Source organism: Dreissena polymorpha, chromosome 9, assembly GCF_020536995.1.
Source record: "Dreissena polymorpha isolate Duluth1 chromosome 9, UMN_Dpol_1.0, whole genome shotgun sequence".
NCBI lineage: Eukaryota > Metazoa > Mollusca > Bivalvia > Myida > Dreissenidae > Dreissena > Dreissena polymorpha.
Window position 1 is genome coordinate 17969042 of NC_068363.1, and position 9047 is coordinate 17978088.

The 9047-nt window shown below is 39.0% G+C and overlaps 1 protein-coding gene across 2 annotated transcripts; it reads left to right on the forward strand.

The window, feature by feature from the left end:
• The first annotated feature begins 6336 nt into the window (after positions 1-6336).
• Positions 6337-8757, forward strand: LOC127844132 (alpha-protein kinase vwkA-like). Of its 2 annotated transcripts, none has more exons than XM_052374148.1 (3): positions 6337-6684; positions 7540-7731; positions 7908-8757. In XM_052374148.1, the coding sequence occupies exons 1-3, from the start codon at positions 6670-6672 to the stop codon at positions 8400-8402; spliced, it is 702 nt and encodes a 233-aa protein (XP_052230108.1). In that variant the 5' UTR covers positions 6337-6669; the 3' UTR covers positions 8403-8757. The 2 variants fall into 2 exon arrangements, with proteins under 2 accessions (XP_052230108.1, XP_052230109.1); XM_052374149.1 differs by having other exon boundaries at positions 7552-7731.
• The last annotated feature ends 290 nt before the right edge of the window (positions 8758-9047 follow it).

Genomic DNA, 9047 nt, shown 5'->3' on the forward strand with positions numbered 1-9047 from the left:
AAAGATATCTTGCTAGTATAAATTAATAGTGTGTTAAATAGATTATGCAAAATAAGATATAATGTCAACAAGATGATTCATACCGAAAGGGAAATTAATGATACGGTAATGGAATTCGAAGAATTAATAAAAGTTAAGGGCAAACACGAGGTTTGCAATCGTTCAAAAGCTCTCAAAAATACTAACACTTTCTTTCGAAGTTAACTATAATAAAACAATTTATGCGGTAGTTATAATATTCTTAGAAAAGTAATTACTTTAAAATAAGATACTGCATTTTACACGTATCTTAAATGCACATGGTACATAGCAACCACTGACTCAATTTGATAAAACGGGCAGATTAAATTATATTTTTAGAACACATTCATCTTAATGCAAAGCAAAAAAATTCTTTTACAGAACGTTAATGCTTGTATTCAGGTTGCATTGTGTTGTGTTAAAGTATGGACTAGGTTTGAGGCTTGACATAACATTAAACTGATTTCGACCCCCAACTGCTTTGCACATACCGTTTTAAATAGATGTTTGACACGAAATGCAAATTAGAATACTGAATACACAAGTATGGTCTGCGAAACAAGCCTGTGCATGTTAAAACAAAAAAATATTTTAAATTAGTAAAATCATTTCTTATTTCATTAATCAACAAGTCATATATTCATGGAAAACAGTTCTTAAAAAAGCAATTTTTAAAGACAGTCGATACCTTTTTTTTTCAGAAAAAAATTAAGTTGGTTTATCCGTAGTGACCTCAGCGAGGATAAGAATGGGAGTATGATGACAGCTCAACCAAGTGCATTAAACCACAAAGATAAAAAGCTGTAACTAATAAAGAGTGTCTCAAAAAGAGTGTTCATCATGTATTATGTCAACAACGTGATTCATACCGAAAGAAAAGAAGTTATACGTTTTAGGAATTCGAAGAATGTTTCAGTGTGAACATGAGGTTTCCAATCGTTTGTGTGACATTGAAAAGCGTTCAAAACTTACTATAGCTTTCTTTTAAAGTTACCTATAATCAAATTGTAACTGGGTCAGTAATATTATTCTTAATCAAAACACACCATTAGATGCGACATGTTATATCCATTTTAAATGTACCTTGTACATAGCACTTACTGACTCAATTTCATAAAACACGCAGATTAAATGATATTTATAAAATATAGACCGCATCTAAATGTAAAGCAAAATACTTGTGTTACACTACTTAAATGCATGTAATGTATTGTGATAAATAATGAACTAAGTGTAAGGCCTGGCTAGACAATTAACTGGTTTCGGTCCCAGGTACTTAGTCTTGTGGTCGCAATGGGTTCGGACAAACCAGTGGTTGGTAAGCAGCACCGCAATGGGGTCGGACAAACCAGTGGTCGGTAAGCAGCACCGAAATGGAGTCGGACAAACGATCGGTCGGTAAGCAGCGCCACAATCGGGTCAGACAAACCAATGGTCTGTTAGCAGCACCGCAATGGGGTAAAACAAAACATTGGTCGGTAAGAAGCACCACAAGGTTGTCGGACAAACCATTGGTCGGTTAGCAGCACCGCAATGGGGTCGAACAAACCAGTGGTCGGTAAGAAGCACCGCAATGGGGTCGGACAAACCAGTGGTCGGTAAGCAGCACCGCAATGGGGTCGAACAAACATGTGGTCGGTATACAGCCAGACAATAATTATGGTCGGACAAACAAGTGGTCGGTAAACAGCACCTCAATGGGGTCGGACAAACCAGTGGTCGAAACGCAGCACCTCAATGGGGTCGGACAAACCAGTAGTCGGTAAGAAGCACCACAATTGGGTCGGAGAAATCAGCGGTCGGTAAGCAGCATCGCAATTAGGTCGGACAAATCAGTGATCGGTTAGCAGCACCGCAAGGTCTGTAAGCAGCTCCGCAACGGGGTCGGACAAACCAGTTATCGGTAAGCAGCACCGCAATGGGGTCGGATAAACCAGTTGTCGGTAAGCAGCACCGCAATGGGCTCAGATAAACCATCGGTCGGTAAGCATCACCGCAATGGGGTCGGACAAACGAGTGGTTGGTAAGCAGAACCGAAATGGGGTCGGACAAACCAGTGGTATGCAGCACCGCAACGGGGTCGGACAAACCAGTGATCGGTAAGCAGAACCACAATGAGATCGGTCAAATCAGTGGTCGGTATGCAGAACCGCAATGGGGTCGGACAAACCAATGGTCGGTATGAATTAACCGCAATTTGCTCGGATAAACCAGTGATCGGTATGCAGCCAGGCAATATGGTCGGACAAACCAGTAATCGGTAAGCAGCACCGCAATGGGGTCGGACAATTCAGTGGTATGTTTTCAGCACCGCAATGGGGTCGCAAAATCCGGTGGTCTGTAAGAAGAATTCGCAATTAGCTCGGACAAACTATTGGTCGGTTAAAAGCACCCGTAATGGTGTCAAACAAACCGGTGGTTGGTAAGCAGCACCAAATTGGGTCGGACAAAACAGTGGTCGGTAAACAACAACGCAAAGGGGTCGGAAAAACAGTGGGCGTTAAGGCGCAACCGCAATCGGGTGGGGAAAGTCAGTGGTCGGTAAGTAGTCCCGAAATCGGGTCGGACAAACTTGTGGTCGGTAAGAAGGAACGCAATCGGGTCGGACAAACCAGTGGTCGGTAAGCATCACCGCAACCGGGTCGGACAAACCAGTGGTCGGTAAGCGGCACCGAAATGGGGTGGGACAAATCAGTGGTCGGTTAGCAGCATCGCAATCGGGTCGGACAAATCAGAAGTCGGTAGGCAACACTGCAATCGGGTCGGACACGCCTGAAACCAGTGGTCAGTAAGCAGCACTTCAATGGATGCGGACATGCCTGAAACCATTGGTCGATTAGCAGCAGTGCTATGGGGTCGGTAATGCTGAAACCAGTGGTCGGTAAGCAGCACTGCAATGGGGTCGGACATGCAGAAACCAGTTGTCGGTAAGCAGCACTTCAATGGGGTCGGCATGACAATAAACTAGTTGCGACCCCAGGTACTTAGTATACGTGAATACCGTTTCATGATCGCTATCGCGAAAATATTTTAATCACTTAATGCTTGTTTCACTACTTTTATTTTCAAGTATTGTACCGATAGGAAAATGTTCATTTGTCTTTACTTGATGCGGATGTAAACAACAACCTATATGATTGCGTATCTGGAGTTCACTTTTTCCTACTTTAAATCCAGCAAAGCGAGATTCACGAAAGGATCCTCTTGGCAAAGAAACCAGTGGTCGGTAAGCAGCACCACAATGGGTCGGACAAACCAGTGGTTGGTAAGCAGAACAGCAATGGGGTCGGACAAACAGTGGTCGGTTAGCAGCTACGCAATGGGGTCGGACAAACCAGTCGGTAAGAAGAACCACAATTGGGTCGAAGAAACCAGCGGTCGGTAAGCAGCACCGCAATTAGGTCGGACAAATCAGTGATCGGTTAGCAGCGCCGCAAGGGGGTATGACAAACCAGTGGTCGGTAAGCCGCACCGCTATTGGCTCGGACAAACCAGTGGTCGGTAAGCAGCGACGCAATTGACTCGGACAAACTAGTGGTCGGTTAGCAGCACTGCAATTGACACGGACAAACCAGTGGTCGGTATGCAGCACCGCAATTGTCTCGGACTTACTAGTGGTCGGTTAGCAGCACCGCAATGTGGTCGGACAAACAAGTGGCCGTCAAGCAGCACCGCAATTGGCTCGGACAAACCAGTGGTCGGTTTGCAGCACTGCAATGGGGTCGGACAAACAAGTGGTCGGTAAGCAGCACTGCAATTGGCTCGGACAAACCAGTAGTCGGTAAGCAGCACCGCAATGGGGGCGGACTTTTCTTGAAACCAGTGGTCAGTAAGCAGCACTGCAATAGGTTCGGACATGATAGAAACGAGTGGTTGGTAAGCATTACCACAATGGGTTCGTGCATGAAAGAAAGCAGTACTGCAATGGGGTCGGACCTACCAGAAACCAGTCGTCGGTAAGCAACTCTGCAATGGGGTCGGACATGCTATAAACCAGTGGTCGATAAGCAACACCGCAATGGAATCGGATATTCCAGAAACCAGTCGTCGGTAAGCAGCACTTCAATAGGAACGGGCATGCCAGAAACCAGTCGTCGGTAAGCAGTACTGCAATTGGGTCGGGCATTTTAGAAAACAGTGGTCGGTAAGCAACACTCATTGGAGTCGGAGATGCAAGAAACCAGTAGTCGGTAAGCAGCACTGCAAATGGATCGGACATGTCAGAAACAATTGGTCGGTAAGCAGCAAATTATGTATTTTAAACCACACTATTTATTGATAGCGTTTGTATCGAATGCTAACCATTCTGACCCGAAACCCGATTTACGAAATCGTAATCCTGTCGTAGCGAGTTATTTTATTCCTATCGAAGTTAACACTTATGAATGACAAACACACACTTCGAAATACGATTATGATTCGTTCGATGCTTTAAAATATTTAAAAACAAATACTGTTTAAACCAATACGTCAAAATTGTTGTCCCTAAAATACTGAGAGAAACTAGATAGTATGTTTTGTTTGAGAAATGACGTCACACTTGATACGTCATACATTGCGTAATCAAGTAAAAAAATGATAAATACGGAAATCTGGTTCTGTACTATATTTTAAAGAAGAAAAAAAGGATGATATATAATATAACGATAACATTCATGAAGCGTCCCAATAAATTTCAAAGATCAAATATTAGAACATGTAAATCGGCGCGTAGGAATACATACTTACGGTTAGATCACGGTCACGTGATGTACTGCCGGATATCAACTAGTTTATCCGACCCTGCTTTATTTGGTCAATGTTTGCAACAGAGGCAGGATAAATCACGATTGATACCGGAGATTTTGATTGTCCAAGCAATAGTAATTTACGCTAGAATTTGCGCTTGAATAAGGGTTTTTAATACTGGTTACCCTTTTTGCAACGTGAACTATTTATAATGGCGGTGTATGCAAAACCGAAGACTAGTTCTTAATCAGAGACGCACTAGCAATCGACTTAAGAAGTAATATAGATCCACAAAGGTATTAACACCTAGTTAAATTCAGAAGCAACAAAGCCAGATGCACATAATAAAACAAAGAACGCCGTTAGAATTAGCATTAATACAAATTTCAAAAGTTTAACTGCAATTGTCAATAAAACACACGAAGTAAAGATAAAGTAATCATAAAATTATCAATACTTGGCATTTGGATGAAGTGTTTGCACAGCAAATGTAACTAGGCAAAATGCAACTACCATATATCAGAAAGCATATGAGAGTAGTCAAAATAAGAATGTCATTTAACAGCATGCAGGTTATGTATTAAAATAAGAATGTCATTTAATAGCATGCATGTGCTGGCGGATTTTCCCTGCCATAAAGGCGTTGTTATGTTCCACAGTTACCTAATAATGCTGAAAAATGTCGCGAATGCTACTTTACGCGATCGAATATTTGACCAATTAAAGGTGAAAACAACAGGTTTGATAAAACTGGAGACGATTGTAATAAACGTATGCGCCCCATTTTTTTTTTATAAATCTGTTCAATTCATACACAATTAGAAATAATATGTAACATATTATGTTAACATCGGGACTGGTATGATAACATGTTTTGACGCATCTACTGCTACCAGTACCATAACCTATCCAATAGTTAGTTAATTTAGTGAGCAATATTAACATGGTGTTTTATCAGAATTGAAAGTCTACTTAAGGGATGTTTTACTCTGTTTTAACTGTACTAGCAAAGATTGTTGAATGTTACAAATGCATGTGACCCTTTTTGTCAAAATCAAGATGTGACTTCTTTTCTCCCAACCAACCAGTCTTCCAAAATGGATGTCGGTTGGTTTGCAGCGTTTTAAGGAACGTTGTATGACGCAAGGCTATACTCACCTGTTTTTTCGACAATGTATGTATAGTCTTTTTATTGTATATTACAGATTATTTTGGGAATACAATGTTCTGATATTTTGTGTGGTATTTTAAATACGTATAAATGCCTTATTTAAACTGCTTCCAAGGAGATGTTTCCCCTTCAATGTCGAACACGTGCGACACATCCTAAGACTATTTCGGAGAACGAAGAATAAGTGACATTTTATGCCGCGTACACGTTTTTTAATGCATTTTAATCACTTTTACTTAGGCATTATTCATTATTATTTGCATAAACCCGAGGGTAATAACACGAGTTGTTTGTAAGACAATCTGATAAGTCGAAAGCCTGACCGATAAAAAAAATCAACAAATTTATTGATTTGATAAAATTAAAAATAGCAAATAGTCATCTGGAATTTCCCTGATGTTTTGTAAATAAAAGCGAAGCAGAGAAATGCGTAAACCATATACGTGTTGGTCTTTGTTTGAACATAAATCCAATAAAGTTTTTTTCTTCACAGAGAAATTAAGCAATAATGTAAAAATCGTAATTATTTTTGGTGATGCAAATAATAAAACAGAATAAAAAAAACGTGCGTAACGATGAAACAATTAAATGTATATAAAATATTTGTTCAAAATAAATAAAAGAATACACTTCAATCTAAAGATGAGAACTGCAAACGCTACACTGGCAGCAGGTTACTTCGGTCTATTCAAAATGGTGTGGGCTTCGTTTTTGAGTTGTACCCACAATTCAATACGTCACGAGGATGCATGCGTGTTTTCAAGGTAAGCAATATATTAAACATTTATAACACATACATTTATGTTGAAATAAATGATTTGTGCAAAGTGGTTGGCGGAATGGAATGTGACTTTAATGCAGTATACAACTTTATTATAAGAAATTCAAAATCGAAAACTCTACCACTGGGGAATTCAGATTTACGTGCGTATTATAAAAGCTCTAAGTAACACAGGTATTTTCAAAGGGTCAACAAAAACATTACCTTTTACTGATTTGTTTAAAAGTACAAAATTGTATGTGTAGAAGCAAGTTTCATAAATAGCATAAAGATAATTTACCTAAAATGAAGTGCCATTTTAAAGTTCTATCCTTTGATTATTACCAGATTAAACTATAAAAATTCAGAGTACCGTAATAACTCTTAGTTTTCGGACACTTAAATTTGTGTGTCTGAACATTTAGATAAAAAAAAGTATTAAAAAAATATAGTTGTCCGTTTGTTCGAAAATTTAGAGGCACGAACATTAATTAATTTTGTTTTGAAAGCGAAAGTGGGTCTCCAATATCCGATTTTTGCGTACATGTATATTTGCCAACAAATATAACTTAATCTGAGGCAAAGCGCAAGCTACTGGCGTTAAGAATAGCATCGTTTCTTATCACAAACGATGAGCATCATTAGTTTCTAAAAAGATAATTTTAGTTGATGTACTGTAATGATTGATTCGTTTATTTGTTCGGTAAAAATATTATCAGAATCAAAACTCTTGATCAAACGCTACTTTCGAAATCAGAGGTAGTTTATCATGCAACCTCTTGACATGAAACTATCCAAATTTGAAACTATACCAAATAATACTTATTGCGCAATGAATACAATGCTGTCGAAATCTTAGATCTTTAAACAGGGTGTAGTTTACCACAAACGGGACTACTTTACAAGGACAGACGTGGTGGTCAAGAAACAACAGGGGATTGCAAAACCTGGTGACTGGAAGCTTTACATAGACAGATGCACGACAGGGCAACGTTTGGCATCCAAGTTCATACGGCATTTACAAACAAACCACAACTTTTACCAATACAAGGTACGATATTTATGAGCTTGCTATATTTTCACAAAATTAATAAAACGATAGAAATTTAAAACAACAGTAATACATGTTTAAATGCATGTAAACATTCTTTAAAAAGTAACATTCTATGGTGAATGCAATAACGTTATGCTAAAAATTTCCATGCACCTTTGTTTTTGATTTTAAAGGTACGATTTGTCAAGCCTATCGAAGCAATTATAGACGAATGGTCGTCTGTCACAGCCATTGTAGCTCGTTTTCTGAAATTCAAACTGGGTAAAGACGAAGCGCTACTTATCGAGGAACGTCTGCATGGGAAGTTTGTCACGTTCGTTACAAACTGTGGCTCTGGGAACAATCGAGATATCGCAGTTCTATCAGCGTTTGCACATTTTACATACCATGAATCAGGTGGGGAATTAGTGTTTTGTAACTTGCAAGGAGTAGAGGATCAAGATGTGTTCACACTTACCAATCCAGCCATTCATTCAAAAGACGGTACCTATGGCGACACTGACCTAGGATCAGAGGGCATTGACGTCTTCTTTCAACATCACGTGTGTACCGCCCTGTGCATTAACCTATCCAGACCGGACGATGATTCTACTGGACCAATTTCAAACCAAGAACCGCCACCTCCGTACGAAGAGCTCTTTCCTGACGGTCCTCCGCCAGTTCCATGAACCAACCTGTCCATTACTTCTGACGAATGCAAGAAACCAGCACACATTTTGAAGAGCTTGGCTCTTTCAAGGAGCCATCTAACAATATGCACTGTGCATAGTATGCACCGTGGTTGACAGTCAGACTAGTTTGTGTCCACGGCAGTTTATTTCCTCTAACAAAGTGTGCAAATTGATTACTACTGTGTAAATGACAGTTCGCCCTGATTTTCACGAACTCGGTCTTATTCAACGCCGGAATGAATTTCCTTTCAGGAAATGTACATAGCTTGCAATACTTTTACAAATGCTGGGTCAGCTTTACATTACATTTAAATTTACATATATACGTTTCCAGAAAGAAAATTTATATATATATATATATATATATATATATATATATATATATATATATATATATATATATATATATATATATATATATATATATGTGTGTGTGATAGTGAATGTTTTTTTCAGAGAAGTTAATTTTTCGTTATAATTTGATTATTTTTCATTCTTTCAGATCTGCAAATTGTCGTTGAAGCTATGTTTTGTGCAAGAACATTTAACATGCTCTCACATATCCAGTAAATGCATCGTTTAAAATAACAAAGCGTTGTAAACGCTAAACGATTGTTTATAAATCTGGAAAATTCTGTTGTT